This window comes from Ceratotherium simum, chromosome 8 (genome assembly GCF_057802395.1).
Source record: "Ceratotherium simum simum isolate JZ-2026a chromosome 8, ASM5780239v1, whole genome shotgun sequence".
NCBI classification, from domain to species: domain Eukaryota; kingdom Metazoa; phylum Chordata; class Mammalia; order Perissodactyla; family Rhinocerotidae; genus Ceratotherium; species Ceratotherium simum.
The window spans coordinates 81,233,526-81,258,331 of NC_141907.1; the positions used below are offsets into that span (position 1 = coordinate 81,233,526).

Genomic DNA, 24,806 nt, shown 5'->3' on the forward strand with positions numbered 1-24,806 from the left:
GTATTTATCCAAAGAACATGAAAACACTAATTCGAAAAGATATATGCACCCCTATGCTCATTGCAGCATTATTCACAATAGCCAAGACTTTGAAACAACCTAAGCGCCCATCAACGGATGAACGGATAAAGAAGATGTGGTATATTTATATATATATATATATATAATGGAATACTACCCAGCCATCAAAAACAATGAAATCTTGCCATTTGTAACAACATGGATGGACTTTGAGGGCATTATGCCAAGCGAAATAAGTTAGACGGAAAAAGACAAATACCATATGATTTCACTCACATGTGGAAGGTAGAAAAAACAACAACAAACAAACTCATAGACCCAGAAAATAGATTTGTGGTTACCAGAGGAGAGGAGGATGGGGGGAGGGCAAAAGGAGTAAGAGGGCACATGTGTATGGTGATGGATGGCTTTAGACTTTGGGTAGTGAACATGATGTCGTCTACACAGAAATCGAAATATAATAATGTATACCTGAAATTTACATAATGTTATAAACCAATGTTACCTCAATAAAAAATTAATTAAATAAAAATTAAAAATAGGAAAAGTTTTCTTAGAAAATAAGAAAAATGAGCACTTAGACTTTTGGATACAGTAACCATAACACAAACAACTAATTTGTGTTTGGAGTAGAAAAATATTTAATTGTATCCAAGTCTTCTTTTTTTTTTAAGATTTTATTTATTTATTTTATTTCCCCCCAAAGCCCCAGTACATAGTTGTATGTCATAGCTGCACATCCTTCTAGTTGCTGTATGTGGGACGCAGCCTCAGCATGGCCGGAGAAGTGGTGCGTTGGTGCGCACCCAGGATCCGAACCCAGGCCACCAGCAGCGGAGCGCATGCACTTAACCACTAAGCCACGGGGCCGGCCCTATCCAAGTCTTCTTAAATCTTTGTTTATCCTCAAATTCAAGCTCTTTCAAGGCCACCACTACATATTACTAACTGCAATAAATTGCCAAGTACCTGTTATAATATTAACCAATCACATAATTTAACAAATATTAAAGACCAGCAATGATAAATGAAAAGGTGAAATTTTTGCATCAGAAATAATAGAACAATCGACCCTTAAGAGGAAAACCATCAATAATAATATAATGGTGGGCTTCAAAAATTAATCACAAAAGGCTACATATTATTTCCGCCTCTTATGTCCTTATTAATCTTTTTAAGCATATTTTTACTTATTTGAAACTAAACCTTTCTACTTGAGATCTACTTAATATCAGTAAATTATTTTTAGGTCATCATCTACTAATCCAGACAAAAACCTAGTTAATAAATTACACTTTTAAAATATAACATTTAAAATGCAAACAATTTTGATAAATTAAATAGAGAAATGACAGCTCTATAACTTGGTCTGCAACCAGAATTTACATTTTAAAATACATAGTTCCAAGTTATTTCCATTTGGTAAAACTTCCAAAAAACTAAAATTTCCAATTTAGATTTGCTCAGGAAAACTACAAGGCAAATTTTTATACCTTGTCACATACTTTTTAAACATTTGTTTTAATGAACATGGGAAACGAATGAATAAACAAGGTTTTATGTCAATAAAGATCCAAAGTATTGGCGCCACCTAGTGAAATTTTACTCAGTTTTTTAACTGACAAAAAGCTAATACAGCAACTTCATAAATTTTGTATTACCAAATCAAAGAACTTCAATAGGAACAATTGTTAAATGTTTTTGTATATTAAAGACTTCCTTAATGTTAAGGAAGATAGCAAAAAGAACTTTCATTGATGAAGGCAAAACAAATTCCTGTGGAAAATATTCAGGTTGAATAAAAGTTAATATTTGTGTTTTTTAACATAAGTTCTCAGTAGAGTAGAATGCCATAATACATTCAAAAGATGTATTGAAACAACATTGTGTATAAAACACAATTAAATAGATCTCAAGGATATGATAAATTAAAAAACTCACAATCAGCGTTAAAATATTATATTCATATTATATATTATATTTTGTTGTACCATCAGAAAATGCTTAAATCCAAAGACACTAGAGTACTTACTCATTTAATTTACTGCTTTAAAACTTATTCTTCTAAGGCAATAGGATAAATGGGAGGGAAGAGAAAACCTAAGAATTCTTTCTCTAAATTCAAATTTTAAAATAAAACTGCTCATTTTTCAGATCCGTAATCAATTCATTCACAAAAAGCATTATTAGGGGCAGCCCGGTGGCACAGTGGTTAAGTTCGCACATTCCACCTTGGCAGACCGGGGTTTGCGGGTTCAGATCCCGGGCACGGACTTACGCACCACCCATCAAGCCATGCTGTGGCAGGCGTCCCACATATATAGTGGAGGAGGATGGGCATGGATGTTGGCTCAGGGCCAATCTTCCTCAGCAAAAAGAGGAAGATTGGCAACAGACATTAGCTCAGGGCCAATCTTCCTCATCAAAAAAAAAAAAAATAGTGTAGCTGCTTTGTAAAACAGTTCTACAAAAAGTTAAATATACAGTAATGATATTATCCAGCAATTCCACTCCCAGGTATATACTCAAGAGAAATGAAAACATACAACCACACAAAGACTTGTACACAAACATTCATAGCAGAAGTATTCTTATGCCCATTATTATTATGCTTTCGTTTAGCATATTATATTATTATACTTATTATTTTTATTCTTAGCCAAAAAGTGTAAACAACCCAAATGTCCATCAGCTGATAAACAGATAACCAAAATGTGGTATATCCATACAATGGAATATTATTGAGCCATAAAAAAGACATGAAATCTTGATACATGCCACAACATGGAAAACGTTTGCCAAGTGAAAGAAGTCAGTCACAAAAGGACAAATATTGTATGATTCCATTTATATGAAATATCCAGATAGGCAAATCTACAGAAACAGAAAGTAGATTAGTGATTGCCTAGAGCTGAGAGGATTGGTGGGAAATGGGAAGACTGCTAAATGGGGCAAGTTAAATTTTCTAAAATTGATTGTGGAGATGGTCGCACAACTCTGTGAACATACTAAATCATTTAATGGTATACTTTAAATGGATGAATTATCTGATATGTGAATTATATCTCAATAAAGCTGTTTTTAAAAAACAAAGTAAACTTCTAAATTTAAAAAGAAGTGCATTTTGAGGCAAACTCTAAATGACATTAAAAAAAAAAAGATGAACACTTGGAGAAACAAATCTGAAAAGACAATATCCCCTCTTCTGGCATGTGTGGTAATTTCCCCCTTACAGGGAGGTAAAGGGAAGAGAATGCCCTGGATTAGCCAGACCCAGAGGGTTCAGAGAAAGAGCTTTGTAAAGATGTGAAAACAAGAGAACCAAAGAGGGAAGCCAAAGTCTAATAAGCCAAAAAGAGGAATAGGAAAGGGTCAATACAAGCCAGAAATCTGAGGGACATCCAGGGAAACAAGAGGAAGATCAATGGGCTCCAAATAAGTAAAGAGCATTCCAAGATGGTTTCAAGGAATCGCTACCCATGACTCATTTTTATGTACCATCTATTGCAGGAGTCAGTGCATCAGCTGACTTTAAAACACCAAGAAATGGAGTGAAACTATTCAGCCTATTGCACATCAAATTTCCCAACCTTCCCAAGTCATACTTCCTTCAGCTGCTCTTAAAGTATGGGAGAGGTACTCCAAAATGTTATTTTCCAGGCACTTTTTTAAAGTTGGTCACTTCTCCTCGCTCTTTTTCCCATCCCTGGGCCCCAAGATTAAGATATTTCTCCAGTCTGCTTACTAGTTACTTTCTTTTTTCATAACAGCTATTGAAAGCTCTGCAGCACTCCACTACTGAAATCCCTTCTGGTATTCTCATTTCTATTCATCTGTATTTGGGCAGCTGAGACTATAAAGGATATACAGAAAAAGAGGCAATTTCCTGGCATTGTCAAGGATCAAGCATTAAGACAAAAGAAGAAAATACCATCAGAGAGGCCATTTCCCATGCATTTTCTCTCCTTGCCTAGAGAAAGATCTCATGCATAAGGGAGTGGGAGAAAAAGCAGAAGATCTTAGATGTGCATGTTTGAGAATTGGTCCTGAGCCTTACGCTTCCCCTTCCTGAGGCTACGTGCTAAATTGAGGGGTGGGCAGGAGTGATCTATTCCAGATGACTTTGTGATTCCGAAAGAAATCCTATGCCTCATTTCCTAGTCGGCAGCTAGGAAAGTGGCAAACCACAGGGTTTATCCAACCTTCAGCCAAGCCCAGCATGATGCCAGAGCAGTAGAGTAGCAATGACTGTGAGAGCTTCCTAAACAGAACTAAGAAAACTTTATAATCTTTTTATCACCTGATCACTAAATATCTCTCCACCTCAGCTACCTATAGGCATGTTGAGAGTTTAGTAAACTACTCCATACTGCAGCTTCGGCATCCATCTTGTGTTACCAAGCAGCCTGCAGGGCCTTGCACTGACACTAGCCCCTCCTCCCTCAAGGGCATGCCCAAGATAATAGTCCATAGAGTCACAAGTAAATGTAAGTTCTTCATATGACTCCCCCTACGGCCCTTGTGATAACCACTCTCCTCTGCCTCCCAGGGCCTTCCTCTCGCATGCCCCTTAGATAAGACCCCCTGGAAGCTTACCAAAACTCCACCTCTTTCAGTTTGAATTCACCAATCCAACCTTAGCCCAAGAATCCCACAGCACTCCACCCATGGACCCTAATAAAGGCATGTGCCCCAGAGGTCCTGCCATGTTCTCTGCCTGCACCCTGCCTTGACCTCCCCACGTGCAACCTGAGGGCACACCCTGTACCTCCTCCAGGACCCGTAAGTAATAAACTTCTCTATTTCAATTCCCTTGCCGTCTTTTGTTAAACATGGCTCCCCATCCAACACCCCAGGGCTCTACTTAACAAATGTTAATTTAGCAAAGTCACAAGAGCATAACATACTGAGGATTTTGTTGTCACTAAGAACAGTTTCTTCTCCATGAAATTACCTTCAGTGACCATAACCAACTATCCTTTCACTTCGTCTATTTCCTCTCTCCTATCTATCTCCTGTTGACCCTCATTTTTATCTCCCAGTTCTCAACTCTTCCCTATTCTTACAGCCCATCAAGCCCCTTCTGATTTCTTTTATCTCTCCCCCCCCCCCACCCCCCACCCAAATTCCATGATTAGCCATTCAGGCTTGAAAATCCTGATTTTCTCAAACCCTCACCATTTCACCATATCGATAGCTCCAATCTCCAACAATGTGTAGCCACACCATACAGGTGCCCATTCTTGCCCCCATATTGAAAACAACGAGCTTTTGCTTACCACTATCAAATAATGGGACCTTTTTCTGTTGATCTGCAACTATTTTATTTATATCAGTTTAACTCCTTGTCACATTCCCCATAGTGTATATTCATTCTTCTCAAGTGCTGAACACCTACCTCCCTCACCCTCTGGAGAGGTCTGTTCTGCATACATCACCAAAATGATATAGGCCATCCAAATAAAATTATTGAATCAATCTCCTGTACACCTTAATATTTCTCTTTCAGGGGTCAGCTAACCGGCCTATGAGCCAAATCCAGCCTAAGAATCATCGAAAAATTACCATTCAGTGTTATGTAAGAAGAGAAATTCTGAATTTAGAAAATGGAAAAGAGTCCATCTTCCCTCATTACCTCAAAATTTGAACTAACAATTTCTACATTAAGAAACAAAATTTTTCTATGACAATAAAGCATTGAGAAATGCCATGTACAATTAAGATCCTAGTTTTTAACTAGTTCATTCAATTTAACTCATTGTTTTTACTATTTATAAAGTAAATAAATAAGTTATTCTTTAAATTTTATTTCTCTAGTTTCAGGATGTTGTCATGGAAAAAGTTATGGGAAAAATTCTTCATTTTGAACAAAACATTTATTAGTTTTATATTATACTAAACATGAAGAAAATATCAATACTTTCACATCTGCTATAATTATAAATGTTCTTTGATACCCCAATATTCTTATTTTATCAAAATTGTTTTCACAGAGTTGATTTTTGAAGGAAAAAGTGGGAAACTGCATACAGTTACAATAGATAAGCTCCTGGGTAAACACAATATTTTGTTTAAAATTTGTATTTAAAAGCATATATATGTAATTAAAATTAAATTACCCTTAAATATGGTCAAATTTAAACTGTACATTAGATCTCACTAGAAAAAGACACACCAAGAAGCAATCAAATCTTCAGCTCCTAAGAGTGTTCACATCTTCCACCACTCACTCCCCTAACACACCAAGACTTGTGCTATAACCGTTAATTATCTTTTAGAGTTTTTCCAAGTGTAGCAAATAATAGGATACACAATAGGATAATACTAACATAATATTTTGGCATACAATTTATAATTATTGTAAATGAAAAAATACAAGAGGAAAGCAAAATGGTAGTGGTATATATTTAACGTGGACAATTTGATCATTTGATATACATATATATGGTGAACTAATCACTGCAATCAAGCTAATTAATATATCTATCATCTCAGATAGTGAGCATATTCATTTTCTTTTTTCTGTTGATGTAAGATCCTTCTATATGTATTTTGTTTAGAGTTTTAATCATGAACAGGTGTTGAACTTTGTCAATGCTTTTTCTGCATCTATTGAGATGATGATGTGGAGTTTTTTTCTTTCATTTTGTTAATGTGTTGTATCATGTTACTGATTTGTGTATGTTGAACCATCCTTGCATCCCTGGGATAAATCCCAGTTGGCCATGGTATATGATTCTTTTAATGTCCTGTTGAATTCAGTTTGCTAATATTTTATAAAGGATTTGTATCAATGTTCATGAGGGATACTGGCCTGTAGTTTTCTTTTCTTGGAGTGTCTTTGCCTGGTTATAGTATCAGGGCGATGCTGGCCTCATATGAGTTTGAAACTGTTCCTGCTTCTATTTTTTGGAAGAATTTAAGAAGTTTTGATATTAATTCTTCTTTGAATATTTGGTAGAATTCATCCATGAAGACATTAGGTCCTGGGCTTTTCTTTGTTGGGATATTTTTTATTACTAATTCAATCTCTGTGTTATTGGTCTGTTCAGGCTTCCTAACTATTCTTGATTCAATTTTGGTAGGTTGAATGTTTCTAGAAATTTATTCATTTCTTGTAGGTTGTCTAGTTTGTAGGCACACAGTTGTTCATAATAGTCCCTTATAATCTTTTTTATTTCTGAGACATCCATTGCAATGTCTACTCTCTCATCTGATTTTATTTGAGTCTTCCCTCTATTTTTCTTAGTCTATCTAATGGTTTGTCAATTTTCTTTATCTTTCAAAACACCAACTCTTAGTTTTATTAAGTTTTTTCTACTTTGTTTTTGTTGTTGTTGTCCTCTATTTTATTTATTTCTGCTCTAATCTTTATTATTTCCTGCCTTTGGCTAACTTTGGGCTTAGTTTGTTCTTATTTTTCTAGTTCCTCATGGTGTAAAGTTAGGTTGTTTGAGATCTTTTTTCTGTTTTAATATAGACATTATTCATGATAAACTTCCTTCTTAGAACCACTTTTGCTCCAGCCCATAAGTTTTGGTATGTTGTGTTTTCATTTATGTTTGTTTTGAGATACCTTTTAAACTTCCTTTTGATTTCCTCTTTGACAAGTTTTTAAGAGAGTGTTGTTTTGTTTCCAAATATTTGTGAATATTCCCATTTTCTTACAGTCATTGATCCTATTTTTATTCCAATGTGATTAGAAAAGATACTTGGAAGGATTTTGATGTTCTTAAATTTGTTAAGACTTGTTTTATTACCTAAGATGTGATCTATCTTGGAAAATATTCAATGTGCACTTGAGTAGAACGTGTATTCTTCTGCTGTTGGGTAGAAATTTCTGCATAGGTCAGTTAGATTCATTTGGTCTATAATGTTGTTCAAGTCAACTGTTTTCTGTCTGGATGTTCTATCCATTATTGAAAGTGAGGTGTTGTAGTCCCCTATATTTTGTATTGCTGTCAATTTCTGCCTTAAGATCTGTCAATATTTGTTTTATATATTTAGGTATATGTTAGGACACTGAGTGCATATATAATTGTTATATTTTTCTGTTGAATTGACCACTTTATCATTATACATTGACCTTCTTTGTCCCTAGAGACAGTTTGAAACTTAAATTCTATTTTGTCGTACAGTAGTATAGCCACCCCTGCTTTCTTTTGGTCACCATTTGCATGAAATATCTTATTCCATCCCTTCACTTTTAGCTTACGTGTGTCCTTAATTCTAAAGTGAGTCTGTTATAGACAGCATATCACTGGATCTTGCCTTTTTAATCCATTCAGCCACTCTAGGCCTTTTGATTAGTGAGTTTAATGCATTTATATTTAAGGTAATTATTGATAAGTAAAGACTTAGCATTGCCATTTTTTAAATTGTTTCCTTTTTGTTTTGTGGTTGTTTTGTCCTTCTCTTTCTCTCTTGCTCTCTTCTTTTGTGATTTGATGATTTTTTGTAGTGATTTGCTTTGGTTTTTTGTCTTTATCTTTTGTGTATCTATTACAGGTTTTTTCGCGGTTCATTCCAAGGTTGCATAAAATATCTTGTAGTTAGAACCTTCCACTTCAATTTGATAACAACTTAACTTCAGTCACATACAGAAACACTAATCTTTTACTATTCCCACATACACACACACTGTGTTCTTGTAGACAGAGTTTGCTTCTTTTTATAACGTGTACCATTAAAAAATATTTTTCCCTGTTGACTTTTATATTAATTTACACACCATCTTTACTATGTTACATTAATCTGTGTATGTCTATATATTTACTTTACTTATGAGACTTATGTTTTCTTGTGTTTTCATGTTGCTGTTTAGCATGTTTTCATTTCTGTTTGAAGAAATTCCTTAAGCATATCTTGTAAGGCAGGTCTAGTGGTGACAAATTCCCTCAGTTATTGTTTGTCTGGGAAAGACTTTATCTCTCCTCCATTTTTAAATAATAATATTTCCAGGTATAGTGCTCTTATTTGGCAAGTTTTTTTCTTTCAGTACTTAGACTATCTCTTTCCACCCTCTACTGGCCTCAAGGTTTCTGCTAAGAAATCCACTTATATTCTTATGGAGGGACAGCAGCATGGAGGGAGGTGGTCCTTATATGTGATAAATCACTTTTCTCTTGCTGTATTCAAAATTCTCTGTTGTTGACTCTTCACAATTTGATGATAATGTGTCTCAGTGTAATCTTCTTCGGGTTGATCCTGTTTTGGGACCTTTGAGCTTCTTGAATATGTATGTCCATTTCTCTGCAGAGATTTGGGAAATTTTCAGCCATTATTTCTTTCTGCCCCTTTATCTCTCTCTTCTCCTTCTGAGACTCCCAAAATGCATATATTGGTTCTCTAAACATGTCACATAAATCCTGTAGACTTTCTTCACTCTTTTTCATTCATTGTTTTTCTTCTCTGGCTGGATAATTTCAAATGACCTCTCTTTGAGTTCACAGATTCTTCTACTTGATTGAATCTACTGTTGAAGCTCTCTATTGCATTTTTCATTTCATTCATTGTATTCTTCAGCTCCAGAACTTCTGTTTGGTTCTTTTCATGATTTCCATCTCTGTTAACCTCATTTTATTCACGTATTGTTATCTTGATTTCATTGAGTTGTCTACCTTTGTTCTCTTGTAGCTCACTGAGCTTCCTTAAAAAAATAACGTTGAATTCATTGACAGGCAATTAATAGATCTTCATTTCTCTGGGGCCAGTTACTGGAAAATTATTGTGTTCCTTTGGTGTTTCCTTGATTTTTTCTGTAGCCTTGCATTGATGTCTGCACATTTGAGGGAATAGTCACCTCTTCCAGACTTTATGGATTGGCTTCAATGTGGAAAGAACTATGGGTGGTTGTGAGGGCACCAGCTGAGTGGGGTGCAGTGGCTCCAGGTCCAGGAGGACAGGGGACCACAGAGGAGGCTCTGGCTTTAGGAAGGGTGCAGCAGTATACACTCCATGAATCTCTGACACCTAAGGTCAATGTCATTAAAGACTGCAGGGTTCTTTGGTAGCCAAGGCTGCACATGTCCACAGTGGCACCAAGGGCTGCTGGGGTCCTCAGTGTCAAAAGGTGCTGCAATCCTCCTGTTCTCCTTTTTCCCAGAGAGGGAAGTCATGGCCAAAGTAACCCCTCTTGGAGCTGAGTCTGGTACAGGAGCATACTCACTGCAGTGTTCATGTTGGTGTCTAAGATGTGGGCACATACATAGCCACCACAGGGCCAGCGCCTTGGGTGTGTGCATGGTTGTAAGAGGTGGGTGGCAGCTCTAGTCCTGGAGGTGGAGGGCTCCAGTAGCTTCTTCTCCAGGGGAGGCACAGTGGCGTGGGGTCCAAGCAGCTCCAACAGCTGAGTTAAGCATAAGTGAAGACTGCAGGAGTCCTCAGTAGTGGAAGTTTCAGATGTCCATGGTGGTAACAAGGGCTGCCAGGGTCTCTCACTCCCTTTTCCTAAGTAGGGGGAGATTGCACAGGTAGGATCCTTCTTGGTATCAAACTGTAATGGACTAAGGGATGGGTGATGCAGGTAAAATGCCTCCTACACTTTCCTATGTGGCATCTTCAGTTTTGAGCTCCTCGGGGTTTCTGTAGCTTCCACCTTGTACTTTGGAGCTCTCTCAGACCCACTTTCATCAGGACATAGTCGTTTATTGGTTGTTATTGTTTTGTATGAGGGAGATGAGTGTTGGGACTCCTAGTTCCCCATCTTGCTAATGTCACTTCCAGAAAATATTTTATGTTTAAAAACCTCATTTCCTGACTTCCAGTTTCCAGTTCTATATGTAAGGAACTTGGATGTCACCACTCCTCCCTAACAACAAGTAAAAACCTGAACAGAATGAAAAATCTAACTCTTCTTAGATTCATGAGAAAGCAGAGGACACAGGGCAAACTGCTGCCCCAACACTGGAGAGACAGACAGGCAAATATGGGGAGTCACAGTTTACCAGAGCAGAGACTTACAAGTAGAAACCACTGTGTAAACCTGGGATAGTGCTGGGATAGAAAAATCTGAAATGTGACTGAAGAAGTGCTGGAGGCTCACTGCAAACAAGTCTGAGAGTTAAGAACTCCAGGAGCTCAATCATAGATGAGGGCCCCACAATTCTGATTTACCTCCAGGAGCTCAACTACATTCTCACAGTAAATACTGGAGGAAAATCTACTCATGCTTCTGGCAGGGGAAAGGGAAAGGAACCATTTTGAAATATGCCAGAGCACTCTGTTTTTATTAACAAGGCCTGCTTTCGAGAGAATCTAACTAACCAGAGTCTAACCTGCTGGAATATTATTAGCACCTAACAGACCTGGGGAAGAGAAATACCCAACTCCAGTCACCTCTAGCCTTCCACAAAGGATAAAGGAAATATCCAACTCCAGCCCACACTAGCCATCCTATCCCACCTAAGGGGGGAAAAACACTGAGAAACACTTGTGTAGTTCACAGTCCAGAGGCATAGGCTCACTAAAAGACTGAGAGCTAACCACAGGACTATGGAATGCTTCCCCTCCTGTATACCTTACCACCACATTACTAAAGGCATATTTACAGCAGTTCCTTTACCTGATACGTCATGTCAAGTGCTATAGATTGAATGTTTGTGTCCCCTTAAAATTCATGTTTAAACCAGTTCTCCCGGTGTGATGGTATTTGGAGGTGGCACCTTTGGGAGGTGATTAACTCATGAGGGCAGAGCTCTCATGAATGAGATTAGTGGCCTTATAAAAAAACATCCAAGAGAGCTCCCTTCCCCCTTCCACCATGTGAAGACACAGTAAAAAGATGACCATCTATGAACCAGGAAGTGGGCCCTCACCAGACACTGAATCTGCTGGAAGCTTGAAATTGAACGGCCCAGACTCCCAGAACTATAAGGAATAAATTTCTCTTGTTTATAAGCGACCCAGTCTATGGTATTATGTTATAGCAACCCAAGCAGACTAAAACATCCAGTTATCAAAAAAAAAAAAAATTACAATGAATATTAAAACGCAAAAAATTAGAAGAGACAGAGCAAACATCAGAACCAAGCGTGGTAGGGATGGTGCGAACATCAGATCTGGAATTGAAAACAAGTATGATTAATATGCTAAGAGCTGTAATGGATAAAGAGGACAGAATGCGAGAACGGATGTGCAATGTAAGCAGAGAGATGAAAATCCTAAGAAAGAACCAAAAAGAAATGCTGGAGATCAAAAACACCATAACAGAAATGAAGAATGCCTTTGTAGTTTTATTAGTAGACTGGACACGGCTGAGGAAAGAATCTCTGAGTTTGAGGCTATCTCAATAGAAACCTCCAAAACTGAAAAGCAAAGAGAAGAAAGACTGAAAACAGCAAAACAGAATATCCAAAGACTATGGGACAACTGTTACAAAAGGTGTAACATATGCATAATGAGAATACCAGAAGAAGAAAGAGAGAAAGGAACAGAAGAAATATTTGAAACAAAAATGACTGAGAATTTCCCCAAATTAACATCAGACACCAAACCACAGATCCAGGATGCTCAGAGAACACCAGTGCCCAAAAATAAGGATAAATGCAAAAAAACTACACCTACGCATATCATCTTCAAACTACAGAAGATAAAAAACAAAGAAAAAATCCTGAAAGAATCCAGAGGAAAAAACACCTTACCTCAAGAGGAACAAAGAATTACATCCAACTTCTCCAAAGAAACTCTGTAAGTAAGAACAGAGTGGAGGGAAATATTCAAAGTGCTGAGAGAAAAAAGACAACCTAGAATTCCATACTCTGTAAAATTATCCTTTAAAAGTGAAAGAGGAATAAAGACTTTCTCAGACAAACAAAAATTCAGGGAATTTGTTGCCAGTAGACCTGCCTTGCACAAAACATTAAAAGAAGTTCCTTAGAGGGAAGGAAAATCATATAGGTCAGAAATTCAGATCTGCATCAAAGCAGGAATAAGTAAAGGTAAAATAAAAATTTTTATTTTCTTTTTCTTAATTGATCTAAAAGATAATAGTTTTCCCAAAGTAATAATAGCAACAATGTATTTAATTATGTATACTAATGTATATATTATATATTTATATGTTTATGTATGCTTATATATAAATGAAATGAATGACAGCAATGACACAGGCAACAGAAGGGAGGAATTAGGATTATTTTATTATTATAAGGTATTCACACTACCCACAAAGTGGTATAGTATTATTTGAAGGTAGACTAGGATTAGTTGTAAAAGTATATTGAAAACTCTAGCACAAACATTTAAAATGTAAACAAATAAATATAGCTATATGCTAAGAAAGGAGAGAAAATGTAATCTTATAAAATGCTCAATTAAAACCACAAAAGATAGAAAAAGAGTGGATGACAAAAATAGGAACAAAGAACAAGGGCATCAAACAAAAAATAATAACAAATACGCTAGATGTTAATCTAACTATATAAATAACCATTAAATGTCAATGATATAAATACACTAATTAAAAGACAGAGATTACCAGAGTGGATCAAAAAACAAGCCCCACTATAAAAGACTTGTATAGTAGTCTTTCCATCTATAAGAATCCCACTTTAAATATAAAGACACATACAGATTAAAATTAAGTGGATGGAGAAAAATATACCATGCTAACACTAATCAAAAGAAAGCAAGAGTAGCTATATTAATTTCACACAGAGCAGACTTCAAAGCAAGGAAAGTTATCAGGGATAAAGAAGATAATTACATAGGGATAAACAGGGTCAATTGTCCAAGAAGACATGACAATTCTTAATGTGTATGCACCTACCAACAGATCAGCAAACTATATCAATCAAAAATTGATAAAACTGCAAGGAGAAATAGACGAATCCACTATCACAGTTGGAGACTTCAACACCCCTCCCTCAGAAATGGACAGACCAGCAGGCATAAAATCAGTAAAGACATAGTTGAACTCAATAACACCATCAATCAACCAGATACAATTGACATCATTTATAGCACTGAAAGCACATATGAGAATCTAAGTTTCCACGTTAGGAAAATTAAAAAAAAAAAAAAAACAAAATAAATCCAAAGTAAGCAGAAGAAAAGAAATAATAAGAATTAGAGCAGAAAATAGAAATTGAAAATAAAAAATAAATAAAAAGAGTCAACAAAACAAAAAGCTTGTTCTTTGAAAAGATCAATAAAATCTACCCAGGCAAACTAAAAAAAGAGAGAGAGGACACAAATTACTAATATCAGAAATGAAGGAGGGGCCATCACTACAGATCCCATAGACATTAAAAGGATAATAAAAGAATACTATGAAAAACCCTATGCTTGTACATTTGATAACCTAAATGAAATGGACCAGTTCCTTGAAAGACTCAATCTGCCAAACTCACACAAGAAGAAATAGATGCTCTGAATAGGCATATATCTATTAAAGAAATTGAATCAATAATTAATAACCTTCCAAAACAGAAAGCTCCAGGCCCAAATGGGTCCACTGGTGAATTCTACTAAACATTTAAGGAAGAAATTATACCAATTCTCTTCAGTCTCTTTCAGAGGATAGAAGCAGAAGTAATACTTCCTAACTCATTCTATGAGGCCAGCATTACCCTAATACCAAAACCAGACAAAGATATTACAAGAAAACTACAGACTAATATCTCTCATGATTCTAAATTAACACTTTTTACCCTATTTGAGATTTATAATTGTTATTCTAAGAAAACAATTGTATTATATTATTCTGTTATTTTGTCTTTTTCTAATATTTCTATAAATAATATTTTTATTGCTGATTAATATTCAGAGGAAGACCAAGGAAATCAAATGCAAAGAAAATTCTTATTCAAATAATTATTGATTTTTCTACTGAGAATCATTTATCCTTACTCTAAATGGACCCATTTTAAATTTTTGTCCTATAACCTTCAAGTGTTCAAGTTTAAATATAATAATATGCTGAAGGAAAAAATCCAGAGATTTATTTGCCTACAAGTTCCAAATGAGTAAACTGAAATGTAGCAACAAAAAATATATTTAATGGAATCGCGGGTTTTATGTTAATAAATATACACTGTCCAGAACAAGTAAGATGAAAATCTTACTATGTACCAACCAGACTACACCAAGAATATTATGCTTAGTTCTAGTATCATTTTTTTTTTTAAACAGTTTTATTTATTTATTTTTATTTTTTTTTGTGAGGAAGATCAGCCCTGAGCTAACATCCATGCTAATCCTCCTCTTTTAGCTGAGGAAGACCGGCTCTGAGCTAACATCTATTGCCAATCCTCCTCCTTTTTTTCCCCAAAGCCCCAGTAGATAGTTGTATGTCATAGTTGCACATCCTGCTGGTTGCTGTATGTGGGACGTGGCCTCAGCATGGCCGGAGAAGCGGTGCGTCGGTGCACGTCTGGGATCCGAACCCGGGCCACCAGTAGCAGAGCGCGCGTACTTAAGCGCTAAGCCATGGGGCTGGCCCTATCTTTTTTTTTAAAAAGAGAGTGAGCTTCACAAACTGAAGAAGATCCCTAGATAAGTTCAAAGGAAAATAAGTTATCTTGAAGTTAAATAACTAGACTAGTCAAAGACATTTAGAACATTTAGTGTTACTAGAAAAGATTTAAAAGGAGATTGAAAAGAAGTCATAGGAAAAGGGAGAATAAGTAGGTAACAGGCAGGTAAATTTTGGTCAGTTTAAAGGGAATTGTAAGAATTGTCCACTACTGAAACAAGAAACCTTACAGTCAGTCATCTTTATCATAAGAGGTGTCAACAGAGACAATGATCATTCGATGGAGATTTTAAGTACAGTCCCTTCCACAATATTCATTGAGTGACAACTAGCTACCAGGCACAGTAGATCTAAAAGTACTCTAACCTTGTGATAATAAGATTCCATGATCTTAAAATCTAGAACATAGATGAAATAGCTACTTTTCAACTTACCTTTTTTTCCTCCTGCAATATTATTACTTCATAAAATCGCGGAAGATATAAGCAATAATTTTGCTGTTGATCTTTCTTGATGTTAATATTTTCATAATGTGGTGTCTTTTTCCTTTGCAAAATTCAGAAAGAAATTGAGGAGTTCTCAGTTTCAAATATATAAATGTTTATATAAGCAAAGAGAATATTTTTACACCAACATCTCCTGCTTATCAAGTATGCAATAACAAGGTCATCTGGGTATGTTAGATCAATATATTCTAAACTTTGAAAAATGTATTCATTTATATTAGTCACTTCTGCATTTTCCAATTCAGAGCATTATAATAAACCTATTCTAATAAAGACTCCAAAACAAAAATAGAATGTGGGATTTATGTCATGAGTTTCAACAAAAAGCTACCAAAAAAAGTTTCCTGTGTATTCTATTTACCATAAAGTCTTTAAAATTTCAAATCCTGTGGTATTTTAACTATTACTAAAATAAGGGGGAACCCTATGCTATTTATATCATAAAGCAATCAGGAAAGGGCATAAAGAAAGACCTTTGAAAATGAAGGGGAAGCTTATTGTCATTGAAATTTACATGACCTCAAGAAAGAATAAGAAACTAAACAAACAGTGATTAAGAGCCCAAGCTTTGGAGTCAGCCTGATGTGAATCATAGCATTGCTACCTACTAACTGTGTGACCTTACACAAATCACCTAACTTCTCTAAGCTTCAGATTAGATTCCTCACCTGATTGGAAATAGTAATACACAATTCTCAAGGTTGTAGTGATGAAGGTAGATAATATATATGAAGTGTTTAGTGCCACACATGGCCCATAAAAAGTACACAATAACTGTTAGCTATTATCACTACAAGAATTATATTTAAATAGGCTACACTGACTATACTACTATTTTTTTTCTATTTTTTAAACAGAATTTCAAAAAACATCTCATACTAAACATTTTCCATGAACAATACTGAACATAAGTAGATTAAAAAACAGATAATAAAAAAACAGAAAAACAAATGCTTAAGTTACATAATTGCCATTATTTTCTTTGTTTGACATTGCTATGATTTAAATATGCATTTAATATCTCAGTTCACTGTTAAATGCTGACTTCTGATTTTTTTTCTCACAAAATTCAACAAATGAACTTGTTTTCAAAACCTCAAATAGTTTTATGGATAACAAATTTATATTTAGGATATCAGAAGGGTCACATATCATTTAGGTCTGTGTCTTTCCCAAAAAGAGATCCAAAAGCTCATTTTTCCATTTAGAGGGGCCAAGTGTCTCCACTTTTACACTGTAGCAAATCTCCCAGAATAATTCTGACTCAACCAATAAAACAAAAAGTAAAAAAAAAAAAAAAAAAAAGGTAGAAAATGTCAACTGCCAGACAACTCCAAATAAAAGTCAGTGAAGGCTGACAAAACCAAAGAGCAGACAAATTATGGAAATGGTGACATTCTGAAGCAGTCTGGAACACAATCTATACGGATACATTCCTACAAGCAAAAGTGAAAGCACAAATAGAGGAAGAGAAGAAACAAGGGAAATAATAAAGATCAAAGTAAAAGTTGCATCGAAAAAATAGGAGAAGAATAGGAGTGAGACAGGGTTGGAGAAGTACAAAGGACTGTTAGGAAAAAACTCCCAAGCCAAATCAGAGCAACATGATTAGACAGAGTTCTGGTTGTGCTTAAAGTACTTAGAATTGCAGTGGAATGGATGGAAAACAATCATCACAGAGCTACACGCCTTAAAAAAGGTTAATTTTGCATTATGTTAATTAAACCTCAATAAAACTGACAGGCAGGCAGGCAGGCAGGCAGACATAGATAAGCAAACCAGCGAAACTAAAAGAAGAAAAGGATAAGATTAGAATACTGAATAACAAAAGCATATGCCAAGGGGATAAGCAGAGTTAGAGAATCTGATAGACTTTGTTTCGTTTGGAAAAATGACCAAGATACTAAGTTTAGATCCCATTAAGCTAAATATACATGTAAAAGTTCTAGTGTCACTACTAAAAGAATAAAAATTCAAGGTGTATCTCCCATATCAGGGAAGTGAAATAATGGATAGAACAATAGAATAGAGTATAAATTCCCAAAAACAAGGACCATGTTTTATTCTTTTTATTCTCAGTTACTAAGTTTAGTACTAGCACATAAGCAAGAATTCAAACTATGTTTGTTCAATAAGAACAGTAGCAGAGGAGTTCAAGTAAGATCCTAAGCTATGTCACTGCTGCTGTACAGATGTGTCTGGATCTGTCTAGCAAACTAACTGTATAGATAATCACTGTGGGTCTTCTTGCAAGAAAACTCATCCTACGAGAGAGAAAGAATCAGGCAGATACGCCAGACCCCACTAAAAAAAAATAACCATAAAAAGTAGTGGTAGATTCTGAGGACAACATGGTATTTGTTACCCAATTTTGCCTTCCATGGACTCATGTCTAAGGCCTTACTGTAGGAGAAGGAGAAAATAAAGACAGAAGAATTATTTTGCCAGAAATGTATTTCCTAGTTAAACTTCATAAATATTACCTCCAACCTAACGTTATAGCTCTGACTCATACTGAGAATGCCTTCTAAATCAGAAAAATGGACATCAGAGCCAGGGACAAGACAGAGAATTCCAGTCACCTTCTTTTATATTTTCTCTGATCTTTTGTCTCTTTTATAATTAAAGACAGTACATTTTAGTACTTAGATACATGGGCTGTATAATCAAATGGCCTCTGTTAAAGTCTAGCTCTGCCACTTAATAGCCACATGATCTTGAATGTGTTATTTATTCTCTTTGACCCTTGGATTTTTCACTGATAAAATAGGTATAACAATAGTAACCACACAGAGACTTGTGAAGATTCAATAGGTAATATATGTAAAGCAGGTAGCACAGGATCTGGCTCACAAAAAAGCAATAGTTTTCATATAGGTTACTCTAAAATACAATTCTTCTTGGAGTTTTTCATACTGATTTTTTCCTCATAACAGCATAACTTAGTCTGAATTATTAGAATACTTTATAGTCAAGAACCACATTCAAGGTATGCTATTTTTTTCTACTCACTGGACTACATCATACTGCCCAGGACCAGGCCCTGACTTTATAGGTAACTGTAGTCTTCCCAAAGAGCTGCCAAAATGTATCCCCTTGTATTTCAAAGTTGCATTGGAAAAATCCTAAAAACAAAACAAAAAAAAGTGAAGATGAGATATAGTTTAAATAAGTCATGAAACAATGTTTAACTTTACTTAAGGCTAAAACAAGGCCTTGGTCAAGGAGTTTCCACTGGTAAATGCTAAATCTTCCTTCATACATCTCAAGCTAAGTTACCACTGCTGTGCCCCATTCCACTCCTGAGTCAGCCGGGATTCCCAGAGAAGTGCCTCTAGTTTTAGCATATCCTCCACCAATATGAACAGCTTTGCTCTTGGCAGTACACTCAGCAATCTAAAATCTTAAGGGCAAGTTAGCTCCTCGTCATTTAAAAAAGGGAGGGAGGCAGAATTGTACGATTTAGGGAATGGGAAAGCCTACGGCTTAATTAAATAGAAATTAAATTAATTTCAAGAAATTAAATTAAAATTCAAACATCACCAACAGATATTAGATAACTTCTAATTACCTAGTATTTAAAACTATAACATATTTATGTAACCTTTTAAAAGAATAAGATATATATAACAATAAATTAACCACTATCCCTAGTTCATTTTATTGTTAATGCTCAAGGTCAGAATCAGTCTTTTAATGCCAAAGAAATTTTTTGTGACATGAGAAATCAACAATCATCTTTCCTTTACATCCACTATAATAAATGTCAAAATTAAGCATGACCCATTAAAAAGGTCACTCTAGTAAAGTTAAAGCACTTGGTTTCATTAGAAACTAATAAAATAGTAAAGTATAACACAAGAACAGTAGCTTCTCTTATAGGAATTCTCTTCTGTTGACCTAATACATTCTAAATCATTTAAGAATTTTTAAAAATCTCATTTTTTTAACTGATGTTAAAAGGTAAACTCTAGTCTATTTAGCTTATTTTTCAGTTCACATTTGTAAAAATATAGTTTTAAAATAAGCTTAAATTATTAAAACAATTAATATATATCTTGAATAAAATCCCCATAACATAAACTTATAGTTTAACCACATAAAACAGTGTGTCAGTTGTTCTAGATGACTATTATTATTCTAGAACAGTGGAAACAACCTCTCTCAATTACTATTATAAACAATATTAATGAAATAAATAGTAATATTAGTGATTAAAAAGTATAATTGCAGTTCAAAGTGGTGAATCAAACCCACATCTGCCCCACTCTCACCAAAATTTCAAAGGTGTATAAAATAAACACAAATTATCAGTGGTAGAAACTAAGAGAAGGTATCATTCACATTCTAAAACTTCAAGGAATTTCTGGAAAATATACCACAGCAGAGACTAGAACCAGAAAAAGACCTCACTGCATGTGAAAAGAACCTCAGCTGAACCCTATTAACATCCCCCGAAGGACAGAAACTGGAGTTAAGGATGGACTCTTGGGTAGTGAGTAGAGAGCAATTCTCAAAACTACTAATAACTTTGGAGATTTGCACCAGTGCCATTACATGAAGTGATGAAAGAGAATGCTAACACCCACTCTATTCTTGGTGTGGATGATTGAAAATAAACTGGAAGCACTGCCACTGGCCCCTAATGAGGACAGACTCTAATTAGAGAGGCAGCACTCCAGAAAGCTTTGAGATGCCACAACAAAATCCAAAGAGAAGCTGGTACAGCACTAAAATTCCCTACTATGGGAAAATGCCTTTAAAACCTAGAACTTAGCACCAACAACTAGTCCTTAGATATCACAAAATACAAACATAATAAAACTAAACTTTCCATTCTACACCCACCTGATCTTAAAGAATCAAATAGGGGCCAACATAATCTCTGACAGAACTTTGATGTTTGCATGAAGTGAAATGGGACCATTGTTGATTCTTTTATCATAGATGCAATCTCATAGAGAAACTGAATTATAGTTTTTCTAAAGGTTTCTCCTGCTTCAACTTCAGTAAATCCCCTTGTATGTTCCTTGCTTGGGGTAGTGGAGGATGTTGGGGCTGAGGGTGGAGAAACAGAGAGTTACCAGCCATGTCCAACTAAGATTCAGACATGTTTGGGAATGTGTAATGAACTAACAGAGCAAGTCAACCAGAAGGTGTATGTGAAAACTAATCCTATGAGAAGCAGCTAATCATGATGACCCTCATCCAGTAAGAAAATCCTAGTGTCAAAAGAGTAGCAATGCTAAAGCAAGTATTTTCTGTTGATTGAATTTGCCTCCTAACAGACGGTCCCCACTGGGTTTAAGCCTGTGTCCTGTAGAGCACAAAGGTGCCATGATAAAAATCTAAAAGACCTGTTTCATTAAAACACTGGTAAAAATTAGCACCACTTTTAGACCCCTCTAATAGAGTATAAGACAGAGAAACGGCATTATCCCCTCAACTTTACCCTGGCTCATCACGCAGCTTTAGCTGTGATCAAGCACATTGCTGGAAATGCCCAGCAGAGAGCACCATCTGGCAAGAGACTGAAGTGCCTGGTGGAGCAGCAGCTGTCTCAGTGGAGACAGACTTGTTCAGGAGGACGGCTGAGACAGCCCCTGAGGAATTCTAGAAACACCTGGGAAGGGGAACTTTGCCAAAGGCTGAACGTCCTCTACGTCCTCTACATCAATAGGAGGAGACAACATACATACATTTGAGTTATTAACATAATTGTGACTCTCTTTAGTACCCACAATCCAATGAAGATAGGAAAATTTGTTACATAAATAAAAAGGATTAATCTTTATTTCCACTAAGAATATTTCTAGCACTGTAAGTGGTCTCAATGTGCTTAGATTATTGATATGCAGATCCCTTCTAGTGGATTATAACAAAAAGAGCAGAGAGGTATTTTCCCCTCTTCACTATGGACGTTCAGCCTTAACATATGAAGCTATAACACTATAAAGCACTTTATCAAAGTAAGATATTAGTATTATTATAAGTAGGTTGCCTAGGTGATACATAACTCCCAAGCCCAGATGCTTGTCAATTGTAGAAGGAACAGAGCTATGAATAAAAACTGCAAGAGCTACCCCACCAATCTCTACAACACAATGGGTATACACTCCTTTGGCATTCCTGAGTATAACGCAAAAGGAAATAAGGAGTCAGATCATCCCAAGGCTTTTGAGTCTGGGGTTCTAGAGACAAATGCTATAACATCTATCAGAACAGCACAGAAAAATGGCACAGGCTGACGTGTGCAGCAGAGCAGCAGATGGTACTAGAGGAGTACTGGAAGGAACCATAGCATCCACCAGAGTAGCTGAAAAGCAGCCTGTTCCTTTGGGTCAGTGGCAACTCCAAAGACTGCTGCACCCTACAGAACTTCTGGAAAAGAAAGAATGATGAGCTACACAACACTTTCTTTTGCTAAAGTAAGTGTTCTGCACCATCTTTCAAATGGAATTACCTAATAGAGCCATTGATTTTAAAGTACATATACGATTTTGGTGTTAGAAAGAGTAAACTTTGTCATTTGTGTTGTACTCTATTTTTACTAAGAAATTAAGCAGAATTTCATAACTGTGCAGATTTTAGGCATAATAAGCAGTGAAGTACACAAATGTAGAACTTTGTTCTAATATAATACAGCCAAATTAGATATGTTAGATATTTTATATATTTCAGGCAGTATATCTAATATATAACCTATATATTTGTAATTACTTTATAATTTGTAATCTGATTTACTATAGCCTATATATTTGTAAAAAAAAAATCAATATTCTAAAACAGAGCATTTTGATAAATCATCTTTTACATCACATTTTTATAGCTTAAAAAATACATGTTAAGTTTCATATCAATTCTTTTAACCCAGCATTTCAGGACCTTGGGCAGAATTATGTCCAAGAAGCTTTCTTCAGGTTAATTTATATTATTGTGATTTTGTGGTTCAACTGTTTAACAATTCTTAAGGTAATCCAGTAGAAGGAAAGATTACGCATATACATACACACACACCATTCAAGACATTAGCTAAATCTTTTTCGTACGCACACACTAAAATTCATTTCAGTTAAACCATGTGAATTGACAACTACTTAACTCACTAACTTCTGCAGTACTCAGGTAAGTGTTCAATCAGAAATTTTAATTTAAAAGCCTTTCAAAAATACAGACAGAAAATGAAGAATAAATTGATGCACTCAACTCAAAATCACACTCTCTTTATGTCAAGAAGTGTTGACAATACCAACTTCAAGGTCACTGTCAACATGGAAAATCATTAGCAAATAAAATATGACTTAATTCAAGCAAACTCAGCATGGAGGTGTATTATTTTATGTGAATGTTGTAACAGAACTTGAAGAAGAATTACTCATTGCCACTCCCATTGACAATGAAATGAATGAAGAAGGGGCTATGCAACTTCCCCCCGTGTCTTTTCTATAATTAAGCATGGAAATAGAACTTGTGAAGAATTAAAAGTCCCAAAGTGCACCAATTCAAACACTAATGGACTGCCTTCCAGTGTGGCAGCACACAGGTATATCCCAGCAGGTCTTCATTAGCAAATATGTCAGTGTCATAATTCCAACCGCAAATTTTGCTTGTGAAATCCACCTCTGAAAAGTACATTTCTAATGGTTACCTGGGCTCTTCTAAAAAAAAGAGAAAGAAGCTAAATTCTATAATTCAAAATGTAACACAAAATAATATATAGAGACATTTTCTCTTTACAGATTAAATATAGCTAAAACATCATTTGTTGGCCAGAGTCTTATATAACTCAATTTCAGAGTTGCTTCTATATTTAAGCTATAAAAGACACCTTCAGCAGATGTCATTCACCATTTCGGGGAAGAACCACAATAATTACCCATCTGTTAGATTATTTTCTTAATTTTCTAGTAATATTCACATTTGGAAACTGAGCCCACATGTAGTATTATCTCAAAAAGCAGCTGAAGAGATATATAGAATTATCAGAAATTTGGATAATATTTGAATTAACATTACTATATTATCAATTTTGCAGTAGTCTTTGAGGAACCTGTGTTTTTTTCCTGCAGGAAAAACAAGAAAATAAAGCCTTCAGCTGCTAAGCTTTGATACCCTATCTCTAGTTCTTCTCCCAAATTCAAGATGGAGATTTCAGAAAATACCATAATTAAATTCAAATTAAACTTTGTTGAATCTTCCTGAATATTAACAACTATGTCTTTATATGTAAATCCATGTTTTTACATAACATGTTTTCTTAAATTATATCTAGATTTTTACTCTAATAAATAAAATTGGATTGACTCAATAATTACTAAAGTAGGTCATCAAATAAATTGGACCTATTAAAATTATGGAATAAATTTTCTTCTTATTATTTCTGTCTTCTATGAATAATAATTTATCTAGAAAGAAATCTAATTTTATATGTCAAAGCAATGTTTATTCATATATGAAAAAGGTTTTGTACATCCAGGGAAGCTTGGAGGCATTATTATGGCCTTCTAATAGATGATATATTATTCCAAAACAAAGAATTATATATAAAAAATATAATTTTAAAGCAAGAATAACATTTTAAGATTTAAGTTAAGAGTTATCAGAGAACTGTTTAAGCTAAGGCCAAGGATCTATGACTATTGTGAAAAAAAAAAACACTAGTTCAAATATATTAGACCAAAGTTTTTTCCCAGGATATTTCAGATAAGGAAACTTAGCACAAAGACCTTAAGTAACTTGGCCAAGGACAAATAACTATTAAGTGGTGAAGCCAAGAAACAAATCCAGGCAGTCTGGCCCCATTA

General features: G+C 35.2%; 1 protein-coding gene across 5 annotated transcripts in view; it reads right to left on the reverse strand.

The window, feature by feature from the left end:
- The window catches only part of STPG2 (sperm tail PG-rich repeat containing 2), a 223,210-nt gene that overhangs the window by 171,779 nt on the left and 26,625 nt on the right, over positions 1-24,806 (reverse strand). For all 5 annotated transcript variants that reach the window (XR_015552964.1, XM_087434618.1, XM_087434620.1 and 2 more), the window contains 2 exons: positions 19,015-19,127; positions 15,931-16,042 (listed from right to left, as the gene is read on the reverse strand). Coding sequence is in view for 4 of the 5 variants with exons in the window: in XM_087434618.1 (XP_087290744.1) it covers positions 15,931-16,042; positions 19,015-19,127 (225 nt within the window). In the remaining variant the exon portion in view is untranslated. The remainder of the gene's footprint in view (positions 1-15,930; positions 16,043-19,014; positions 19,128-24,806) is intronic.